The sequence below is a fragment of the Lemur catta genome, chromosome 21, assembly GCF_020740605.2.
Source record: "Lemur catta isolate mLemCat1 chromosome 21, mLemCat1.pri, whole genome shotgun sequence".
Classification (NCBI taxonomy): domain Eukaryota; kingdom Metazoa; phylum Chordata; class Mammalia; order Primates; family Lemuridae; genus Lemur; species Lemur catta.
Genome location: NC_059148.1, coordinates 16,594,876 through 16,619,603, shown reverse-complemented (window position 1 = coordinate 16,619,603; position 24,728 = coordinate 16,594,876). Strand labels below are relative to the sequence as shown.

At 42.9% G+C, this 24,728-nt stretch overlaps 2 protein-coding genes across 2 annotated transcripts in view; one reads left to right on the top strand and one right to left on the bottom strand.

The window, feature by feature from the left end:
* Positions 1-12,988, bottom strand: part of RNF185 (ring finger protein 185) — a 35,903-nt gene extending 22,915 nt beyond the window's left edge. The window contains exon 1 of the mRNA XM_045534501.1: positions 12,866-12,988. The gene's annotated coding sequence lies outside the window, so the exon portion shown is untranslated. The remainder of the gene's footprint in view (positions 1-12,865) is intronic.
* Positions 5,512-6,832, top strand: LOC123625861 (calmodulin-regulated spectrin-associated protein 1-like). The gene has a single exon (XM_045534502.1). The coding sequence runs from the start codon at positions 5,688-5,690 to the stop codon at positions 6,216-6,218; it is 531 nt and encodes a 176-aa protein (XP_045390458.1). The 5' UTR covers positions 5,512-5,687; the 3' UTR covers positions 6,219-6,832.
* Positions 12,989-24,728: the final 11,740 nt, after the last annotated feature.

Sequence of the window (24,728 nt, the reverse complement as noted above, 5' to 3'; positions counted from 1 at the left end):
CCTTTTCTCTGGTACTCTCTAATCTCTCTATTTACTCAACCAACTCCACTCCTACCTTCAAAGATTTATTAAAGATTCTATTATTTGCCAGGCACTGATAATACATAGATAAAAGGTTTCAGTCTAAAGGTCTGCAGACAAGTAAACCAACAAGGCAACCCAGTGTACTGGGCACTGACAGAGGTGTGTATACAGTACTTGAGGGCAGGGGATGATGGGGACAATGTAGACACAGCCCATGGGACAAGAGGACAATTCACTGTGCTGAATTCAGTGCAGCTGGGGGCCAGGGCACATATAGGGATGGTAAGGCAACAAGGGCCAGGACTGAAGTAGGAAGAAAAGATTCCTAGTGCCCTTTAGCCCTGGCCTGCCTAGCTTATACTCCCTATTGGGACACCTCAACCAGACCACTAACTTTCCAAAGGGCTCCATGATTTTAACGTCTCTTTCTCTACTCATCCAGCTCCCACTCCCTGGCTAAGTAAACTGGTACATCCACATGATAGATTACACAGCCATTAAAAATAATGTTTCCATAGATTTTGCTCACATAGGAATCTTAATTATATGACATAATTTTAAGTGAAAAAAGCAGGATGCAAAATTATATACAAAATTGAACATATTATATGATATCAACAAGTTAAAAAGGAAAAAAAGAGGCCAAAAATATTAACTGTAGTGGTCTCTGGACTATGGAATTATGGATAAATTTCTTAAGCATTTTTAAAAACTTACCTCTACTTCTTACTTTTTCCATAGTCAGCACTGTGTTTTGTTTTGTTTTAATTTTTTGTAGAGACCAGGTCTCACTATATTGCCCAGGCTAGTCTTAAACTCCTGGCCTCAAAGCAATCCTCAGTCTTCCAAGTGTTAGGATTACAGGTGTGAACCACTGTGCCTGGCCAGTTTTTTTAAGAGATAGGATCTCACTCTGTTGCCCAGGCTAGAGTGAAGTGGCGTGACCACAGATCACTGCAACCTCAAACTCCTGTACTCAAGCAATCCTCCTGCCTCGGCCTCCCATGCAGCTAGGACTACAGGCATGCACCACCACACCGAGCTAATTTAAAAAAAAAAAAACTTTTTTTAAAAAGACAGGATTTCACTATTGTTGCTCAGGCTGAGTACTCTGTTAATACTCAGAAAAAATAAGGAAAAATGTTAAAGGTCCCATATCTTCAGTAGAGTTCAAAAAGGAAAGCAATTTGATTAGGTGTGATTGATCCTTAGAGTAGAGACTATCTCAAAAATTTTAGCATTTTAAAATGTTAATGATTTAGTTTTTTAATAAGTAACGCATTTACATGGCTCAAATTCAAAAGGTATAAAAGGATATAGATTGCAATGTCTCTCTCCCATCTCTGGCACCCAGTCTCCCTGTTTCCCACCTTAGAGACCAATGATGCTAGGATATACCTTTAGGATAAATCCTAGAAGTAGAACTGCAGGGTTAAATTGTATCTATATTTGTAAATTTGATAGTGCCAAACACCCTCCAGAAATGATGTGCCAATTTACATTCCCATGAGAAATACATAAGACTGTTTGTTTCCCCACACCCTTGACAATGACATGGATGTTTTCAAAAGAGAATGTATGCCAAATCAAATGACAAATATGGTGTAATTTTGGCAGCCTGGGGAAAATACTTTAAATTCACTAATTCACTTACTAATTAGCTATTAAGATCCATTATGTTCCACACACTATGCTAGGCCCTAGAGATACAGCAATTTCCAACTATAACACATATTTGAGTAGGGATTCTAGGGTCAGCTGTTCCTATTTTTTCATATTTTCTTCCACTATTTCTGAATCCAAAGGGTGTTTTGTTCATTTGCTGAGTTTTATGCATCAATGATTTTTCTTAAAGATTACCAGGTTTCATGAAAAAAAAAAAAAAAAAAGGGTGAAATGGGATCTGGACTACCACTGGCACAAACTTTTAAGGGTCATCCAGGAGACTGGTCTTTGTCATCCTTGTATCATTACCTTAAACTGTTCCTTAACTTTTTATGGACTTTCATCCTTAAAAACTAGCATGGCACAGAGGAATCTGATAGCTCTGAGTTCAAATCTCAGCTCTGCCACTTATTCTGTGACTTCAGACAAGCTATTTTCTCTCTGAGCCTTTGTTTCACTGATCTGTGAAAATGGGGCTATTACCTTCTTCACAAGACAGTTCTAAGAATTAAAGAGACAAAAACAGTAAGGGGCTGGCACATAGTTAAGTGCTCAAGAAATGTTAACCCCACTCCCTTGTAAGGGCTCTCTCTGAGTTCACTGAAAGTGTGTTCCTTCTTTACATTCCCCACAGAGCCATGCAATCAGCAAGCACTTGGTTAATTTGTTCAATGAATGAGTCACAACTTCTCTTTCTGAATAAGCATCGTTCCTTGAAGGCAGAGTAGATGAGACATCAGCACTGTGGATGTTTATGCCACGAAAGGAAATCTAGAATGGGACACACTCAGTTTGATCCAGACAAAATCAGATTTTCCCCAAAAGTGTTGAAATCAGGGGCACTTGTTATATTTTTTATCACTATGAATAACATCAGCTAATACTTTGCTCAGCCCTTTACATGAATTATCTCTTTTAAACTTTACTGTCCGCCTCAAGGTAAACACTACTATATCATCATTAGCATCCCTCAAGATGTTAAATTAAGACTCAGAGTAGTCAGATCATTTGCCCATGGTCACAGAACCAGTCAGAGGCAAAGCTTCCCAACCCCAAGGCAAAGTGCTTAACCTCTGTGATCTGTTCTTGTGTGTCTCCTCAAGCCCAGACCCAGCTTCCAGGTGCCTTACTCAGCACAGGGCCAGGCACCTCATAAATGTGTATTGATTGATGGAGCTGATGCCCAGGAGCACTTAGAACCCCACAACTCAATATGAATCAATCTAGCCAACTGAAGTTGTAGAAAATCAGTTTTACAAGACCAAAACATTCTTCAGTGATTATGTTTGTCAGAACTAGAAATGTTACAAAACTGTTTTAGAGTTAGTACTTTAAAAAAAAAATATTGCCCAAAACTCTTAAGCAAATGAAAAAAACAAAATCAGGGATCTGCAACCAGAAGGTTCAAGTTTTCCTGGATGGGTACCCACCTCTATTAGAAATAACACTACTCACACAAAAGATTAATTATTCATTAAACTACCGCCCACTCTAGTGAGTTACCTCCTAGGGCCAATAGCACAGTGCCTGATAGGAAGTAGATGTTTGATAAATTTATGTGAATGAATGATGGGATTTGCCAATTTCAATTCAAACCAATATAGCTGAGGAAAATATTATATTAAAGAAAAGCTCTTCAGATTGGACAACCTCTAGCTAAGGGTTGTGGATTTCTAGTATAACACAGTGGAAGGGACAATCTGGAGCCAGAGGACTTAGTCTGAGGCTCAGCTCTGCCACTCACTAGCCCAGCGTCTTCACCAGCAAATGGGGATAATTGTTCCTGCCCTCCCTCTGTTATGACAAAAGTTTACAAAATAAGGGTTTCACTTTTGTTTTCTTGCAATCAGAGAAACCTCATTAATTCTGATTCTATAAAAATCTCATTCATCCGGATTTCACCTGAGGTTGAACTAAAGACCTCTAAAATATTCTGAAGGTAGACTATAAAAAAATGAATGAGGTTGACAAGATTTAACCAATTAAGAAGAAAATTAAGAGTTTAATAACACCCAGCATATACTTGACAAAACAACAATCTCACTTCTTTCAATAGGGGGTCCTGAGAAGGACCGATTGTGTTAAAAATAATAAAACCAAAATGACACCATTTTGAATAATATATAATATCAACTTTTACAAATCAGGCTTGTGTCCTGAGCCACCTCCATTAATTATGTTTATTGACAGTAGAGTTTGGCAAACATTTAGAGAATGCAAACTACTATGCTTAATGATAAAAATAAATCACAGAAGGTTCTGGTTCCGCCCTCAAGTCAGAATTTAACCTTTAAAAAAAAAAAAGCTTCTCATACTGAGAGTTGCCTCAATGGATATGACAGTGTTAAGAAAAAACAAGACACTTTCTTGGGCTTTGCCCAGGATCCACTTCTGTATTCCGAGAGCTGTCCATCTTTAAACCCCCCCCCCCCACCATACCTACATCACAAGGCACTTCTGAGGAGCAATTGGGAGAGTGGATATTAAACAGTCAAATGGTATAAAGACTATGTTGGGAATCAACCTCGTGACTGGTTCCCAGGGTGGAATGGCCAGCTGGTCCCCTAGGCCATTTCCACAGAAGCAGGTACAACCTAGCTCAATGACCATAGAAGTGCTGCTTTTGATTTCTGTATGTCCCTAGGCTAGCTGGGGGACAAGGACCCACCACTCAGGTGCTTTGTTCCCAATGGCCAATGAAATGAGGACAGACCCATGTCATCTCTAGCAGATGTAAAGAGTAGAGAAGGGTAATGACAGCCAGGTAGCAGTTAGGGCCATCTCTGAGAATTTTAAACCAGAAGCCACTTGGTCCCTACTTTAAAAACTACATTTCTGGCAATGATTTCTTGGAATGACACCAAGGCACAGATAACAGAAGAAAAAAAGATGAATTGGATTTCATAAAAACTTTAAAATTCTGTACATCAATGGACACTATAAACAGAGTAAAACAGCAACCCATAGGATGGGAGAAATTATTTGCAAATCATATTATATATCTGATAAAGGATTAAAATCCAAAATATATAGAGAACTTCTAAAACTCAACAACAAAAACCCAAAGGCTGGCAAAGGACTTGAATAGACATTTCTCCAAAGAAGATATATCACTGGCCAAAAAGCACATGGAAAGGTGCTCAACATCACTATTCATCAGGGAAATGCAAATCAAAAGCACAGTGAAATACCTCACACCCATTAGGATGGTTATAATGAAAAAAAAAAAAAAAACAAGTTTTGGTGAGGACGTAGAGAAATGGAATCCTTGTGTACTGTTGATAGGAATGTAAAATGGTGCAGCTGCTGTGGAAATTAGCATGGAGGTTCCTCAAAAAATTAAAAACAGAATTACCATGTGATCCAGTAGTTCTACTTCTGGGTATGCACCTAGAGAACTGAAAGCAAGGTCTCAAACAGGTAACTGTACATGCATGTTTACAGCAGCATTATTCACAAAAGCTAAAACATGGAAGCGATACAAGTGTCCATCAACAGATGAATGGATAAGCAAAACGAGGCAAATACTTACAATGGAATATTATTCAGCCTTAAAAAGGAAGAGAATTCAAGTTGGGTGCAGTCGTGGTGTGTGCCTGTAGTCCCAGTTACTCAAGAGGCTGAGGTGGGAGGATCCCTTAAGCTCAGGAGTTTGAGACCAGCCTAGGCAATATAATGAGATCCTATCTCTTTAAAAAAAAAAAAAGGCCGGGGCGTGGTGGCTCATGCCTGTAATCCTAGCACTCTGGGAGGCTGAGGTGGGAGGATTGCTCGAGGTCAGGAGTTCGAGACCAGCCTGAGCAAGAACGAGACTTTGGCCACGGCCAAAGTCAGTCCGCCGGGAAGAGTCGTGTAGTGACTCGGGAACCAAGTGCTCTTCAACGCCTGACAACCTGAGCCAGACTCATTCTGGGTCCAGCCTGTCCTTGGCCTCCGCGGCGACGACGGAACCAGAGAGCGTTCACTCGGGGGGCACACCTTCCCAGCGAGTTGAGTCGATGGAGGCCTTGCCCATACTAAGCCGCAATCCCAGCAGGAGCACGGACCGAGACTGGGAGACCGCCTCTGCAGCCTCCTCCCTGGCCTCCGTGGCAGAGTACACAGGTCCCAAGCTCTTTAAGGAACCCAGTAGCAAATCAAACAAGCCTATCATTCACAATGCGATATCCCATTGCTGTCTGGCTGGAAAAGTGAATGAACCGCACAAGAATTCAATATTGGAGGAGCTGGAGAAGTGTGACGCCAACCACTACATCATCATACTGTTCCGCGACGCTGGCTGCCAGTTCAGGGCGCTTTACTGCTACTACCCCGACACTGAAGAAATCTACAAACTTACTGGCACGGGGCCAAAGAACATCACCAAGAAGATGATTGACAAGCTGTATAAATACAGCTCAGACCGAAAACAGTTTAACTTGATCCCTGCCAAAACCATGTCCGTCAGCGTGGATGCGCTCACGATCCACAACCACTTGTGGCAGCCCAAGTGGCCCGCGGTGCCAAAGAAGACCCAGACTCGTAAATGACACAGACACGGCCAAGTGTCTGAAGGGCCTGCCCGCGGGATTCTTATTTATTATTTTCATCCATTTGGGTACGAAGTGTGCAAAGTCACAACAGACCTTTTGCAAAGAGGCTTCTAGACAATAAGGAAAACCCCTCTCTTAGCTCCCAGCTCACGCAGGGCTGCCAGGCGGCGTGAGGATGGAGGAACAAACGCCGTGTTCCCAGTGGTTTCTGCTGCTGCGGTCGCCGCTCACCACTGAGGCCCCCGAGGAGAGGCTCCCATGGGCGAGACCCCTGGGCCGCCAGCCTCCCTTACTTGAAGTTCTCTGTCAGTACGAGTTGAATGCAATCCACTCTGCTTTCCTGCCTCTCACCTTGCCCCTTTGCACATCACCCAGCACCCTCGTGCCGGCCGGCTGTAGCCCCTGCGAGTGTAGGACAGACTCACGCTGGGTCGGGTGTTTGAATGTGTTTAGCGAAGGAATTTATAGTGGGAAATCTTTTTCATTTGAGAAGTTGTATGATATTTATTGATTGTGTCTACTGCCAACATTTATATCCAAGTCTAAGATTTCTGAAAAAATTCTTGTTCCCTGCTGCTCAGAAAAAGTTTACTGAAAATACCAGTTCACTGAAAGCAAAAAAAAAAAAAAGAAAGAAATTAGCTGGACAACTAAAAAATATATATAGAAAAAATCAGACGGGCATGGTGGTGCATGTGTGTAGTCCCATCTACTCGGGAGGCTGAGGCAGAAGGATTGCTTGAGCCCAGGAGTTTGAGGTTGCTGTGAGCTACGCTGATGCCCTGGCACTCTAGCCTGGGCAACAGAAGAGGAAGGAAATTCTGACATATGCTACAACGTGGATGAACCTTGAGGATACTATGCTAAGTGAAATAAGCCAGTCACAAAAAGACAAATACTGTATGATTCCACTTATATGAGATACTTAGAGTGGTCAAATCAGAGAGATAGAAAGCAGAATGGTGGCTGGCAGAAGCTGGGGGAAGAGAGAATAGGAAATTGTTGTTTAGTGGGTGTAAAGTTTTGGTTTTGCAAAATGAAACAGTTCTGGAGATAGATGGTGGTGATGTTTCCACAAAAATATGAATGTACTTAAAACCACTGACCTGTACACTTAAAAATGGTTAAGATGGCAAATTTTACGTGTATTTTACTACAATAAAAAAATTGGGAAAAACTCCTATAATACCACAAAAGGTCACATATGGTGTGATTCCCTTTTTAGAAATATCTAGAGTAGGCAAATTCATAGAGATAGAAAGTGGATTAGAGGTTAACCAGGAGCTGAGGGGAGGGGAGAACAAGGAGTTATTGCTTAATGGGTACAGAATTTCTGTTTGGAGTGATGAAAAAGTTCTGGAAATAGACAGTGGTGATAGTTATACAATATTGTGAATGTACTTAATGCCACTGAATTGTACCCTTAAAAATGGTTAAAATGGTATTTTATGTTATGTATATTTTACCGCAATAAAAATTTTTTTAAAGAAAATCTGTGCTCCTTATAAAATATCAAAACTACAGTTTACTAAGAACATGCTGAGTGCATGTTATACACATTATGTCTACACAATAAGACTTAAAACTAGCCTGAGCAGGAGTGAGACTCCATCTTTATAAAAAAATAGAAAAATTAGCTAGGTGTGCACACCTGTAGTCCCAGCTACTCGAGAGGCTGAGGTAGTAGGATCGCTTGAGCCCAGGAGTTTGAGGCTGCAGTGAGCTATGATGACACCACTGCACTCTAGCCTGGACAATAGAGTGAGACCCTGTCTCAAAAGAAGTAAAGCTTACAGAAGAGTTTTGCAAACATGGAGACATTAACATTGCAACGTTAATAGGAAAAAGTAAGATATGCAACTGTACACGGTGAATGATTCAACCATTAAAAATGTGCCCAGTGGTGGTGGGAAACAAGAAGGAAATATAGCAACCCCAACAAAGGCTCTCCTTAGATATTGGAGCTAGGGATGATTACGGTGAGGGAGAGGGAAGTTTTTCTGTATTTTCCAAAATGTCTAAAATGAGCATATATTACTTTCACAATTTAAATTATTAGGGTTTTTGTTTGTTTTAAAGTACATGTCCAAGATAGTCTGGTTACAGCCAAATGCTGGGGAGTCAAGATAGGCCTGGTGCTCTAGAAGTTCTATAGTCACGAGCAGCTAGCTGCCAAAGACTATCCCGAGCATTCCAAACCACCAATGACTGACTCCTCTACTCCCTGCCTATAATCAAACACCAGAGTAGTTCCGAAACAGAAGGGTTCCCAAGTGGTCTTATCATATCCTGGATGATGCTGTAGTTTCTGGACACGAGTAGTATCCCTTTCACTTGACCATGGCCACTCCAACTCTGCATGATCAGAAGCCTCAAATGGACAACTTATTTTGTGCTTCAGCATGTCCAAACCCAACTACATTCAGATAAGGGAGTTACTGACATTGCCTCAGATTCTGCAATTCAGCTCACTCTGAGTTACTTCAAGGGGCTTCAGGGGGTCTGCAAACTTTTTGAATATTTATATTCAAAATTGTACATGATGAAAAATAACACAATTACAAAATGGGCAAAGGATCTGAATAGACAATTATCCAAATAAGATACACAGGTGGCCAATAAGCCCATGAAAAGATGTTCAACATCACTAGTCATTAGGGAAATGCAAATCAAAACTACAGCAAGATACCACTTCATAACCACTATGACAGATAAAATTTTTTTAAATGGGCAATTAGTGTTGTTGAGGATGTAGAGAAACTGGAACCCTCATAAATTGTCAGTGGCAATGTAAAATAGTGTGGCTGCTATGGAAAATATTTTAGCAGGTCCTCAAAAAGTTAAAAATAGAGTTTTCATATGACCCAGAAATTCCACTCCTAGATATACATCCAAAAGAACTGAAAATATGTTCAAATAACTTGTACTTGCACATGAATGTTCATGTTTGGTAATTCATAATTACCAAAAAGTGGAAACAACCTAAACGTCAATCAACTAATGAATAAACTGATGGATAAACAAAATGTGGTATGTCCTTACAATGAAATGTTATTGAGCAATAAAAAGGAATGAAGCACTGATATATGGTACAACATGGATGAACCTTGAAAACATTATGCTTAATAAAAGATGCCAGACACAAAAGGCCACATATTGTATGACTCCATTTATATTAAATGTCCAGAATAGGCAAATCCAGAGACAGAAAGGAGATTAGTGGTTGCCAGGAGATGGGAAGAGAGAATAGACAGTGACTGCTACCATGTACAGGGTTTCTTTTTGGGGTAATAAAATGCTCCAGAATTAGCAGTGATGAGTGTAAAATTGTGTGAATATACTAAAAATCATTGAACTGTACACTTTAAAACGGTGAATTTTATGGTATGTGAATTATATCTAAAAAAAAGAAAAGAAAATTGAGAGACATTCTACAAAATAATTGGCCAGTCCTCTTCAAAAGTTTACAGTCATGAAAGACAAAAAAAGATTAAGGAACTGTCCCAGTTTGGAAGAGACTAAGGAGACCTGACAACTAAATGTGATGTGGGATCCTGGATTGGTCTTGGGACAGAAAAAGGTTGTAAGTGGGACAAATGGCATAATTTGAATAAAGTCTCCAGATTAGTTAGTAGTATTATATCAACGTTAAATTTCTCGTTTAGATAATTTCAATATAGTTATGTACAGTGTTAACATTAGGGGAAGTTAGGTGAAGGGTGTACAGGAAGTTTGTGTATTATTTTTACAAGTTTCTTTCCAAGTCTAAAATTATTTTAAAATAAAAAGTTAATAAACAACATACATGATGCAAGTCCAGGGGTTGGCAAATTTTTTCTGTAAAGGGCCATATAGTAAATACTTTAGGTTTTGTGGACCATATGATCTTTGTGGCAACTACTCAACTCCATTGCTGTAGCAATAAAGCAGCCAAAGACACTATGTAAATAATGGGTGTGGCTAACATGGACACTGAAATTTGATTTTCCTATAATTGCCACATGTCATGAAATACTGTTCTTCTTTTAATTTATTCCCCACCTTTATGAATGTGAAAACCATTCTTAGGTCACAGGCCATGCAAAAACAAGCATGGACTATAATATGCAGACCCTTGCTCTAGGTCAGAATTTGCCAACGCATGCTTCAATTAAATAAAACAAACAAAAAAAAAGGTTTCACATCAAATAAGTTTGGCAATGTCAGATTAAACAAATGAAACAAGTTATTATCTTGGCTTGTAAAGCACATTTCTTTATTGCAAGGCCTTGCAGTGCCTTTAACGTAGTACTCTTAATATATACTGAGAAGCTCCAAGAAAGGATGACAGTATGTAGCTTTCCCCAAACTTATTTTTACCATCAAACCCTTTTTTTCAGGCAGACCAGTGGCCGGAAAAACATACTTATGAAAATGCCAATTCATGTACTTCTTTAAAAGGAAATTTTCAGATTGAGAAGTTTTTAAAACTCCAACAAATTAAGATCATTTTATTCAACACCTGAATAAGCATTTCACAACTTTTTTTTTTAAATCTTAGGAAACACAAACAAGTAGATAAACAGAGAGTTTGGGGTCCGGGCATGATGGCTCACGCCTGTAATCCTAGCACTTTGGGAGGCCAAGGAGGGGAGGATCACTTGAGGTCAGGAGTTCGAGACCAGACTGAAGAGCAAGACTCCATCTCTACATAAAGTGGAAAAATTAGCTGGCGTGGTGGTGCATGCCTATAGTCCCAGCTACTAGGAGGTTGAGGCAGGAGGATCACTTGAGCCCAAGAGTGTGAGATTGTAGTGAGCTATGATGATACCACTGCACTCTATCCCAGTCAACAGAGCGAGACCCTGTCTCCAAAACAACAACAACAGCAAAAAAAATCAACCCTAACCATTTTGGGGGGGAAGAGAATAAGTAAACAAAATTGGGTCATAATATGGAACCTCTGCTCCATAAGACAACACAAGCATTCTTAAGCATTCTAACAGGTGTTGAAAAGTGATTTAGAGTTTTATAAAGCACAAAACATAGAAATTTGATGTTTGATTAGAAAACTAAAGATATGCTAGTTGCATCATCTGCAGATTATATGCAATTGAGGATGAATTGGCAAGTCAAATCCAAAAGAGGACTGGTTTTATATGCTGGATGGAAAGCTAGGCTACAGTCTGCAAAATTCTCTTACATCTATACACACATGGCTGGAGAGAGGATTAAAGAGGGGTTTATGTTACAGGGAGAAAGCAGGCCTGAACAACCTCAAGGTGCCCTCCCAACTGAGACTTCTCAATTCTATGATCCAAGGAATTCACTGGCTTCTCCTGATCCAACAGAAAATTCTTCAGAGGCATTTCCAAATTGTTCTAAGAAAAAAGCTACTAACCCAGGGGGTGGGGTCCTGTTTACTTATTCATTCAACAAACATCTAAGGCACCTCTACCAGATGTTGGGTCATTCCAAAGTCCTCCAAAAGAAGGATGGTGCACATGACAACCAGGAAAAGATTACATAAGGTCAGATGTGTTGGCCTCACTTACAGGAGATGTAGGCTAAGGGTATGGAAATGTCAAGAAAAGAGAGCAGAAAAATGAAAAGTCACATTTACTCTGAGAGCACAGTCAGCACCACAGATATTCAGAATAACTACTTAGAGACTTTCAAGTTGGAAAGGACTTCATCTAATACCTGTACACCTCCCTCGACAGGCATTCCTTTGGAGGCAATCCATTCCATCACTGGTCACCTCGAACGATTCTTCTATTAAGTAAAAATCTTGTCTTCCTGTAGAATCTACCTGTTAGTCCTAGTTCTGCCTCCTTCAGTCCCAAAGATGAAGTGGAAGGCCTCTGCGCCATAACAATTTTTTCAGTTTTTGAAAACAGGTGCTTTCCAGTGCTCTTTTCTGGGCTAAACCTTCCAGTTCTTTCAAAGTTCCTGAACTGGCTCCAGCTGCCTCAGAATGAAGAATGGATATCTAGTACTCACAGCAGGAAGGCATTTAGGATCAATGGGCTTCAAACATCAGCATGTACAGGACCTCCAAGGCATAAATTCAAAACGCAGTTTCCCAGGTTCCTACCCACATTCTAACTCAGGTATGTCTGATATGAGTCCCCCACTGTAAAACCGGCATTCTACGGGATTTCAAAGCAGATGGTGTGAGAACCACATTTTAAGCAACACTGCCCCGGTTTGCAAACAAGGAAATTGAGGCCCAGCACGAGGAAAGGTTTTGGCCCAGAACCTACGATTGGCTGTAGGTGACAAAGTCTCAAAGCGGGGTCTCTTACTCTCAGCCCAAATCTGTTCACCATGCTCCCCGGCCTCTGCCTCTCCACTTAGGGCAAACACGTTAAACACACTCCCGCAAGAGAGAGGCGGCCCCGTACTACGGACGGAAAGGGAATTAGGATGAGCTCTTTCCTTTCTCAAGGCCTCAGTTGCCCCAGCCTGTAATCATGGGACGGAAGACCACAACGCCAGCCCGACCTCTCTTCTGAAGCGGAGGGCCCCGGGACAAGGACAAGCTTGTTGTCTCTGGGTCCCCTCAAGCGTCGTAGCCCGTGCACCCTGGGAAAGGCAGAACTCGGTCTCCCGCCCCCGTTCCCCAACCTCGACCCCTGCCGCCCCCTCAGCCCCTCACATACCTGCCTCCGCTCAGTTAACGCTGCCCGGGGCGCCCAGCCTATCGATCTGTGGACCTACTGGCCAGTCCTACAGTCAGGTCAATCTATTGGGCAAGACCTTCTGCCCCTCCTACGCGGACTCCAGTCACCTGACGCAGAGCCGCCCCTCTCGGAGGGACTTCCGGCCTCAACCGGAAGAGGCTGCACCGCTGCACTGTTCCGGCCAGGGTCCGGAGCTCTAAGGTTCCGCCTGCGGACAGGAAGCGGAGAAACTTGGGGTCTGTGTGGGGGCTTTTCAAAGAGCTTGGGGTCGGGGCTTCTGGAAGAAAAGTTTGACGCCGGAAAATACCGGATAAACTTGGAACATAGCAGGTTGCACCGGAATGTAAGAATGATGGTAATAAGAGTGATGGGAATGTGTCAAAGGACACAGGAACTAACTTGAAGGAGATCCCACTGGCCAAATTGGGGAAATTTCAGCATCGAAATACCAACATGAGAGTAATAGAATATAACTAATTGAATACAGTAGTAATCCATGGGTCTTTACTGACATAAACACGTGAATAAATAAATGAGGAGAAGGGAAATTCTTCCTTTTAGTAGAACGACAACTAATAAACATGATGGAGTCAGAAAATCACTAATGACTGGTAAAACTATAGAAATAGGACGTTTACACAGTAAAAGTGTCTCCCATAAATTACTTGTGACTACAAAGGGAAAATAGTAATGTTACAGAGGTGTAACGTAGCCGAATAAGGGAATCAAAGTTAACATCACCAATACTGGGTCAAAATCATGTTATTCCTAATAAGGTGCATTGAGGGCCTGCAGGCAGGCTAACGCCTGGATCTCTTAAGCCCAGGGATTGAAGGCTGCAGTGAGCTATGATAAAGCCACTGCACTCCGGCCAGCCCAGGCAACAGAGTGAGACCATGTCTCTAAAACAAACAAACAAAAAGATGTTTCGAGGACACAACATCTCTTCTGTGGTATTTCAGTCAAAAGTGCATGGTCCAAATCTCATGAGGAAGCATTAGATAACACCAAATGAGGAACACTCTACAAAATAACTCTTTGTCATGAAAATTTGAGAAAAGCTGAGGAACCATTCCAGCTTAAAGAAGAGGAAAAGCTGGGCCTAGTATCTCATGCTGTGTGTAGTCCCTGCTACTTGGAAGGCTGAGGTGGGAGGATCACTTGAGGCCAGGAGTTGGAGACCAGCCTGGGCAACATAGCAAGACTCCCATCTCTAAAAAATTAAAAAAAAAAAAAGAAAGAAAGACAAAAGAAGCAGGACAACAAAATGTAGTATGCAATTCTAAATTGGGCCCTAGACTGGGGTGGTGGTGGTGACAGAATAGCCATAGTGGATGGTATTGGGTCAAGTAAATGGAATTTGAATATGAATTGTGGATAAGCTGTTAATATATACATTGTATCAAATCATATACTAATAGGTGGTAGAGCTGCAATTTGCACCCAGGCCGTCATTCTCTGGAGTTTTTGACAGCCATTTCCATTGTTCCATTCATTCAACAAACATTTATTAAGTGCCTACAATTATCCCAAGGATTGTTAGGGATTGGGCCTGAATAGGAGGTGAACATAGTAGATGAAATAAACTCAGACTAGGGTCTGCCAGCCACCTTCTCAGGTTCCTGTGAACAGGAAGTAACGTGGGGGATGTTTCCGGTCACACAAACCTGGATTTGAGTCCATGCTCTGAGAAAGAGAAAAGCAGTCCCTGACATCCAGGAGCTGGCACTCACAGGTAGACCTTGGTGTTCTCCTGTTGAACATAAAAATTTCACAGAACAATATCAAACAAGGCCATCCTGTGACCATGATGGATCAAGACAATAACAATACCCCTCTGTAAACATGTCAGCACTCAGACAAAACATGAACATTGTCCAAACCCCCAAAATGACCAAACATTTCCTTGTTCTGGCTCATATAGAGATTATTGCTTTAAGCCAGGTGTGATGGCTCACACCTGTAATCCCAGCACTCTGGGAGGTGGTGGTGGGAGGATTGCCTGAGGCCAGGCGTTTGAGATCAGCCTGGGTGACATAGTGAGACCCTGTCTCTACCAAGAAAAAAAAAACCCCACCAAAACCAAAAAACAGTAGCCGGACATAATGGCTTGTGTCTGTAGTCCTAGCTACTCAGGACGCTGAGGCAGGAGGATGGCTTGAGCCCAGGAGTTTGAGACTGCAGTGAGCTATGATCGCACCACTGCATTCCAGCCTGAGTGACAGAGTGAGACCCTGTCTCTTAAAAAAAAAAAAAAAAGGAGAGATTACAGCTTTAGCCTCAGTCTACTCTCCCTTCTTTCTAGATAAGATTCATGAAGATATTCACTCACAAACTGCATCTAATCCAAAGCAAAGCCCCACTTCCTTAAACCCTTCCCCAAATCACCTAATGCAAGCCCAAATTCTATGTGTCCTTTATAACACTGTTATTTTTTTCTATCATCTTATTTTTTTAATTTTATTTCAGAGTATTAGGCGGTACAAACGTTTCGGTTACATAAATTGCTTTTGTACAGTTTGAGTCAAATTTATAAGTGTGCCCATCATCTAGATAGTGTGCATTGTACCCAGTAGGTGTGAATTTACTCATCCCCTCTTCCCCCACCCCATCTGCTTGATTTCCAATGAGTTTTATTTCCATATGTGTAACACTCTGTTATTGAGATGCCCTATTGCTACTCATTATTTGCATTCCCCCACACCCACCCTATAACAAGCAGTAAACCCAACTTGGTTAACTACAGCTATGTTCCAATGTATTCCTACCTCAGAAGGTTGTGAGGATACTTGCAACAGGCTCAGCACAGAGTGATCTTTCAATATACCTTTAAAAAATTGCTACTTGAGCTACTACCTCCTTTGAAAAAGTCACAGAGTGTCATCATTATGAAAAGATATGAGGAAAAAGGTCTGAAAAGGTGTTGAAGCCATCAGCTCACTGATTATATATTCCACTCTGCTCTTTTTGCTGGGTTCATAAGGCAGACTTAAGGAGAGAGTTCAACTTTTCTTTTCCTTGGTCAGCAATGAGGTCATTCTTGTGGTCTTTTCTGGAAAGCAAGTTCCTGAAACTCTAGCATTAGGGAACCAGCACTGATTATTTCTTCATGTTCTTGTTATTAAAAAAACTTTCCTAAGAAATAACAGAATTGGAACTACCAAACTTGGAAGCACTTCAACTTCAAAAATATATCAAGCAGCATCTTCTCTGCTTTAGCACACTAAGGCACTTATAGTCCCTGCAAGCTCTGTTGATAATGTTGGCACTTATCCTGCTAGTACCCAGCATAGATTAAAAATTATTTGATGCCTACGACAAATTGTTCTGAATAAAAAATATTCTAGTGGGAAAGAATTTTAAAAATAGAAATGTTCTGATTTCTCCCTCTGCTTGCTCTGAGCATCCCAGTATTATTATTATTTTAATAATAATAAAAGAGTAATAATCCTAGTAGTATTTATTTGGAGACAGGGGCTCACTCTGTTGCCCAGGCTGGAATGCAGTGGTGTGATCATAGCTCACTGTAGCCTTGAATCCCTGGGCTCAAGTTATCCTCCCATCTCAGCCTTCCAGGTAGCTGGGACTACAGGCTCATGCCACCAAGCCTGGCTAATTTTTTAAAAATTATTTTTTGATTGAGACAGGGTCTAACTATGTTGCCCAGGCTGGTCTTGAACTCCTGGCCTCAAATGATCCTCCCACCTTGGGCTCCCAAAGTGCTGGGATTATAGGTGTGAGCCATTACACCCAGCCCCATATGTATTAAATGTTTATAATGTGCTACACGCTGTGCTAAGGGCTTCATGTAATTTAATCCTCACCCCAGCATTTGTGAGGAAAGTATTTTTATAGATGAGGAGCTAGAGGACCATAGAAGTTAAACAACATGCCCAAGGCTACACAGCTGGTAGGAATCAGGCTCAAGATTGGAATTTGCCTGTAAAATCTGCTCCTGTTAAAATGCTGCTTCACTTCCCAGGCACAGAGAGTAGGGTCTGTGAAGGGATGGAGGGAGGGATGGGGCTGGAGAGGAAGGAAGGGACTGGGGCGGTGGAGGAGGGAGGCATGCAGAGGCATTCAGATTCTCTCCGGAGGAAAGAGGGAAGGGATGGAGATTGGAAACACTACACAAATAGGAGGCCATTGTAGAGCCTCAGGGGAAGGAGGGGTCTGAGCCAATGGGGTTTTGGGGACCAGCAAAGTTGAAGAGTAGAAAAGGGTAAGTTATCGGGTGGGAGAAGGGTGTCATTAAGGACCTGAGGCCTCAGGTGTTTACCTGCCAGGTGACGAGGCAAGGAGTCTGGGGACCTTCTGGCCTATTTGATCTTTTAGGACTCACAGGTCCCTGCCCTTCTCTGGGCCTCAATTTTATCATCTCTTCAATGCAGGGAGAGAGGATTTCGGCATTCCAGGAACTACCCAGCTCTGGCAGGTGGGGAGGAGGTAGCATCACTTTCTCCTCCAGCCTCCTCACCTGGCATGGAGGAGAAGTTTCCCTGGGCCTGGCCTGTCCCCCATCCCCACCCCACATTAGTCTCTCCTCATGGGTACAGGAGGCTCAGAGACGAAGACCATGTGTGCAGACAACAGTAAGAATAAGCCGAGAAAGCACTGCCTAATTCTCCTAAACCCCAACCCTTCCACGGAGGAGGTGGGCAGGTTAGGAGTATGGCCTGGTTAGTCACTAGATCTGGGGCCAATGAGCAAATCTTTGTTATGTGCCCTCAGACATGTCACCCAGCCCCTGAGCCAGGCTCTTCTCATGCTCTGCGTGTGGATCCTGGGGTCAGGCTGAAGCCCCCTGCACCCCTTCCATCAAGACCCCTGCCCCAGGACAGCTCAGGGTCCATTTCTTCTGCCTCCCACTGGGGCCTGGCCCAGAGGTCTGCACAGTGGCCCTGCCGGTCAGGGGTGGGATAAAGCCTGAACTTTCAGGTTCGGGTCTGGCAGTACTGTTTGTTTTGAGACATGGCCACCAGGTGATATCAGGGTCATATTCTGGAACCTTCTGAGAGCTGGGTCAGGAGGACACTATTCCTAAAGGTTAGACTCTTCCCAGAGGATTTGGTGATAGTCCCAGAAAGATGAGTCATGGACAAAAGTTCAGGAAACTAAGGAAAGGAAAAATTAGGAAAGGGAAGGAGAATATGAAAGGGCACTGGGAAATCATGGGGTCCAATCCCTGGGCAACGTGGGGAGAGAGGCAGGGCACTCACTGTACAGCGTATCTGCCCTGCACCTCTGGGAGACCAGGAAGGAAGAAGCAAATGTTTGCTCAGGGCCTACTATGTGCCAGGAATCATGGGGAGGTCCTTTCTTTTATATTTTCCCTCAGTGAATCCTCTTAACAGCTCACTGAGGAAAGAATTATTGGCCATTTCACAGAGAAGGAAACTGAAGCTCAGAGAGGTGAGGAAATGTGGTTAAAATCACACAGCAAGGAAGCAGAGCCAGGTTCAGTGCTTCCAAGTCACAGAGGATAGGCCAGAAGGAGGATTGCCAGATAAAATACAGGACTCCCAGTTAAATCTGCATTTCAGATAAACAGCAAATTCAAAATGAACTCAGTGACTTTAATTTTTTGCTAAACCTGGTAATCTTAGCTAGAGAGAATGGCCACAGCATGAAAGCGCAGAGCCTAGGACTGTGGGCTCCAGGAGAGAAGTGTGGGTGACATTGTGACACTCTCTCAGGCTTCAAAGAGGACGAAGGCCCAGGCATCAGCACCAGGTCACCAGGCTCTACACAAGCCAAGGTCTACACAGCTCCCAGATGGGTGACTGAAGACTTTTCCAGGGCTTCTCCATCCCTTTGTCTACCCATGTTCAGGCCAGAAACCTGGGAATCACTCTTTTTTCCCCAAGGCTAGATAGAATTTGCATACCAAAAAGGGCACCGTCTTAGGTGTTCGGGTGCACACATTTTTACATAAATACACACCCATGTAACCACTACACAAATCAACATATAGAACTGTGTTGTTCAATACAGTGGTGTTTAGCCTCATGTGCCTGAGTGCTTGAAATGTAGAATCTAAATTGAAATGCACAGTAAGTATAAAATACACACAGGATTTCAAAAACTTAGTATGAAAAAAGGATATCAAATGGGTTGTTAATAATTATAAAATATTGATTACATGTTGACATAATGTTTTAAACATTGGATTCCATCAAATATACTATAAATATTAATTTCAGATCAGGTGTGGTGGCTCACGCCTGTAATCCCAGTACTTTGGGAGGCTGAGGCAGGAGAATCACTTGAGCCCAGGAGTTCCAGCCTGGGTGAGAAAGTAAGACCCTGTCTCTTAAAAAAAAAAATTAATTTCACCTGTTTCTTTCATGTTTTAAACTATGGCTAGAAAATTTTAAATTACATTTGTGGCTCACATTAGAGTTCTGTTCAGTGCTGGTATAGATGTAATCTGATTTATGCATCTGTAATATAGGAACTCGCAGAGGTGAAATCATGGACTGACAGTCCCACCCACTGCCCAACCAGGGCAGAGTGGGATGGGAAATCAGGCCAGTTTGAACCCTGAGCCCATGGCTATCTGCAGTGCTCCCCTCAGCTTCCTGGCCTGACATTTGACCTCTTCCAGAGTCATATCCCCTCTTGAAACCTCATCCAATCCTCAGCGGAGACCTAAAATATATTCACCCATCCTGGTGTGGGGACATGGGAGTAGTGACAGGGGCTTCTTGGAGGGGATGGCTAAGCAAACATCTTAAGGATGAGTAGGAACAAGTCAGGCAAAGGAGGGGGAAGAGTATTTTAGGCAAAGGGAACAGCATGTGCAAAGGCCCTGAGAGAGCCTGTTAACCGAGGATATGAACGTAGCTCTGTGTAGTTGGAATAGTGAATTGGGGAGTAGGGGAGGTCAGCTGGGCTCAGATCCTGCAGGGCCTAAGGAGCAGAGGGGTTGGGGAACGGATTTAGACAGTGGAGGACCTGGCTTTGTGTTTTAGAAAGATTGGGCCTCCTGCCATTTGGAGAGTCTCTATTCTAAGAGAAAAAACTGAGATCCAGAGAAACAAAGGGCTTGTTGAGGTTGACATAGCAACTCAGAGGGATAGAACCCAGACAAGAAGGACTAGGCAGGCACAGGGACCAGAAAGAGGCAAAGATCACCTTGTCCAGGAGTTTCTCAAGGAGGTGCCGACATTGAGTGTCCACTAAGTGGCAGCAGAGGCTACATCAAACTCCAGGTGCTCAGCAGGACTTGGCCTACCTCGCTTTCCCACGGACTTCCTGTTCCCATCACCCTGTTCTGGGCATGAAGAGGCTGCTCTCGGAGCACTCTTGTCCAGACGCCACAGCAGCAAGGAGAGGTCTGAGTGTCAGGAGCCTCAGAGACTGGTCCTAATTCCAGCTCCCCTCTGCCATTAACCTTGGGCAAATTCACAGATAAAACTGCGCTTGAGAACTTGAATCCTTGGCTGTAGAAATGACTGCATTATTACTGGTATTATTATTATTGTTTTTTGAGACAGAATCTCACTCTCTGGCCCTGGGTAGAATGCAGTGGTGTCATCATAGCTCACTGCAACCTCAAACTCCTGGGCTCAAGTGATCCTCCTGCCTCAGCCTCCTGAGTAGCTGGGACAACACGCACTACGACACCCAGCCAATATTTCTATTTTCAATAGAGACGCGATCTCACTCTTGCTCAGGCTGGTTTCGAACCCCTGGCCTCAAACGATCCTCCTGCCTCGGCCTTCTTGAGTGCTAGGATTACAGGTGTGAGCCACTGCACCTGGCCATCAGCATTATTATTTAGTCTACCAGGAGCCAAATCTTGTAGTCAGACCTGCTGCTGAGCCTCTTGATTCTCCCTACCCACCCACCCTCTTTGTTTTGTTGAGTTAGACCCCCAGGGCCTTTCAAGGGCCCCAAGGCCCAGGGCAATGTGGGGAAAGAGGGTATGTGAACTATGTGTCCCTGAGTTAGAGCCAACACTAACAGCCCAGGTTTAAATCTCAGCCAAGGAGCTCCGTGTAGAATGAAAACATGGATAAGTAGCAGAGCTTTGGGCAAGTCTGATCTTCCTGTGCCTCCATTGTGAAATGGGGTGAGGGGTCTCTGTGCTGCAGGTCCTCACCTTACCCACAGGGAGTAGGGTTGCCAGATGTAGCAAATAAAAACACAAGACACCGGCTGGGTGTAGTGGCTCACGCCTGTAATCCTAGCACTCTGGAAGGCGGAGGCGGGTGGATTGTTTGAGCTCAGGAGTTCGAGACCAGTTCTATTAAAAATAGAAAGAAATTATCTGGCCAACTAAAAATATATAGAAAAAATTAGCTAGGCACGGTGGTGCATGCCTGTAGTCCCAGCTACTCGGGAGGCTGAGGCAGAAGGATTGCTTGAGCCCAGGAGTTTGAGGTTGCTGTGAGCTAGGCTGACACCACAGCACTCTAGCCCAGGCAACAGACAGAGGGAGTCTCTGTCTTAAAAAAAATCCAAAAAAACACAAGACACCCAGTTAAATTAGGATTTCACATAACCAAAAAATAATTGCAATGTTTGGGACATACGCTTACATTAAAATTATTGTTTTCTGAAATTCAAATGTAACTGGGCATCTCTATTTTATCTGGCAACCCTACTACTGGGGCATTGTGGGATTGTAAATGTCAAGTGCTTCTGAACAAGAAGGGTTTGAATCTTGCACTCAGCATCATTCTGTCCCATACCTCAAGGCCCTTTGTGGCCCTGTCACTCAGCTTGATAGAACCCTCAGGGCCCCTTCTGCTCCTCATTTCTACTGGATTTCCCTCCAGTTCCTGGTGTACTGTGAGGCTTTCCCCTCAGTGAGCTCCTTTCCCCTCCTCTGATCCTCACCACACCTCTGAGATGTAACAAAGGTAGGTGTGAGCATCCCAATCGGTAGAATACATAATGGAGATTCAGCCAAAGTAAGTGACTTGCCCAAGGCTGCCTGGTGAGGGGAAGTGGAACCTGGATTCAATCCAGGGTGTGAATAGGGATCTCCTGGGCCCCTTAGGACCCCACTAGCAGGCTGGAGTCATCCGGGAAATGGTAGGAATCCATCTTCTACAGCCTGGGGAACTAGGCATCAAACCAGTCACATTGCCATCTTGTCCTCAAGTCCCCTCCTTAAATGAAGATCCCATTTGTCAAATGCTACTATGTGTCAGTCACTGAAACACTTTACTTATACTCACATTACTCTTCATGGCATATGCGCTATTATTATCTCTGCTTTACCAAGGAGGCCTAAAGAGTCAAAAGGACTCTCCCAGGATCACACAGAAAGTAAGGGGAAAGCTAGGACTCAAATTTGTGCCTGTCCTGGGCTTATTCCATTCTGCCATTCTGCTTTCCCTACTCCCTCAGTACTGGCTACACCTGGAGTTTCTAGGTAGAAAATTAATCTACAAACAATGAGAATTTTGTTTCTTCCTTTCCAAACTCAACAATTTGTGTTTCTTTTTCTTGTGTTATTGCATTGGCTGGGACTTTCTGTAGCATTAATAGTAGGCACCCATGACATGCTCCTGATTTTTTTTTTTTTTGAGACAGAGTCTACCTCTATTGCCTGTGGTGGCAGCCTAGCTCACAGCAACCTCAAACTCCTGGGCTCAAGCAATCCTTCTGCCTCAGCCTCCCAAGTAGCTGGGACTACAGGCATGCATCACTATGCCCAGCTAGTTTTTTCTATATATTTTCAGTTGTCCAGCTAATTTCCTTCTATTTTTTAGTAGAGACGGGGTCTTGCTCTTGCTCAGGCTGGTCTTGAACTCCTGAGCTCAAACGATCCACCCGCCTCAGCCTCCCAGAGTGCTAAGATTACAGGTGTGAACCACCACGCCCAGCCCATGTTCCTGATTTTGATGGAATGTTTCTATGTTAGTTATCTATTCCTGTGTAAAAAAAAAAAATCCCCAAATTTGGTGTCTCAAAATAACAAACATTATCTCACACAACTTCTGAAGGTTAGGAATTAAGGAATAGCTTAGCTCAGTGGTTCTGGCTCTGGGTTCATGAGGTTACAGTAATGATGTCAGCCATATTTCTCCAAAGTAGATGTTACCAAGCAAGCAATGGGCTTGCTGTCTGACATGCAGAGAAGCCAATACTATGGCACTGGCTTTTGAGGAGGGGGAAAAACGCTTTATTGTGAGTTGACTAGCAAGGAGACAGGAGGCAATGCTCAAATCTGTCACCCCAAGCTGGAGTCTGGGGCATGTTTTGTAGACAGAAGGTAATTAGGATCACTGATGGGATCATGCCATGAGCTGATGCTGAGGCTCGCTTCTTATTAATAATTCAGTCCCTGTTTCTCAACTGAAGCACTTTGGTTCTGCCTATGGTTGACATTTTAGTTCCCGGTGGCTCCAGGGTCACAAATTGGGCACACTTGCTTCATCCGGGCATGCTCAGTTTACATGACCTGCAACCTGAGGGGTTCATGGTAACTGAAAAACATCTCACCATTTTATTACACAAAGTTGAACCAGGTTGGGCTGATTCTATGATTATAAAGATACAAGTTGAGTATCCCTGATCCAAAAATCTAAAATCCAAAACGTTTTGAGTAACAACATGATGCTCAAAGGAAATGCTCACTGAAACATTTCGGATTTTGGATTTTCAGATTAAGGATGCCCAACCGGTAAATATAGTGCAAATATCACCAAATCTGAAAAAATCCAAAATCTGAAAACACTTCTGGTCCCAAGCATTTCAGATAAGGGATACTCAACCTGTATACAAAAAGCTGATAAGCACGTGAAAAGATGCTTAATATCATTAGCTATCAGGGAATGCAAGTAAAAACCACAATGAGATAACACTTCAAAAATAGAATGACTGCAAAGACAAACAGTAATAACTAATGTTGGCAAGGATGTGGAGATATCCAAACTTTCATACACTCCTGGGGATAATGTAAAATGGTGCAGCCACTTTCCAAATCTGTCTGGCAATTCCTCAGAATGCTAAACACAGAGTTAGCACATGACCCAGCAATTTCACTCCTAAGTATATATATACACCCAAGAGAAATAAAATAATATGTACAAAATTGTACATGAATGTGCATAGCAGCAGCATTATTCATAATAGCCAAAAAGTGGAAACAACCCAAATGTCCATTAGCTGATGAATGGATAAACAAAATGTGGTATATTCACACAATGGAATAGTATCCAGTCATAAAAAGGAATGAAGTACAAATACAACACAGATGAACCTTGCAAACATTATGCTAAGTGAAATAAGCCAATCACAACAGACTGCATATTGTATGATTCTATGTATATGAAATGTATTGAATAGGCAACTCTATAGAGACTTAAACATTAGTGGTTACTAGCAGCAGAATGGGGGTAAGGGGACAAGGGCCGTATGACAGTTACTGGGCACAGGATTTCTTTTGGGGATGATGAAAATGTCCTGGAATTAGATAATGATGATGGGTGTAAACCTATGGACATACTAAAAACCATTGAATTGTATACTTTAAATGGGTGAATTGTATGGTATGTAAATTATATCTCAAAAAAGCTGTTACAGGCTGCATGTGGTGGCTCACGCCTGTAATCCTAGCACTCTAGGAGGCCAAGGCGGGAGGATCACTTGAGCTCAAGAGTTCGAGACCAGCCTGAGCAAGATCAAGACCCTGTCTCTATTAAAAATAAAAAAAATTAGCCAGGCATAGTGGTGTGTGCTTATAGTCCCAGCTCCTCGGGAGGCTGAGGCAGGAGGATGCTTGACCCAGGAGTTTGAGGTTGCTGTGAGCTAGGCTGACGCCATGGCACTCTAGCTTGGGCAACAGGGTGAGACTGTCTAAAAAAAAAAAAAAGCTGTTACA

Bases quoted from the DNA above. Each gene is read 5' to 3' on its own strand.
- LOC123625861 (XM_045534502.1), top strand. From the start codon at position 5,688: ATGGAGGCCTTGCCCATACTAAGCCGCAATCCCAGCAGGAGCACGGAC.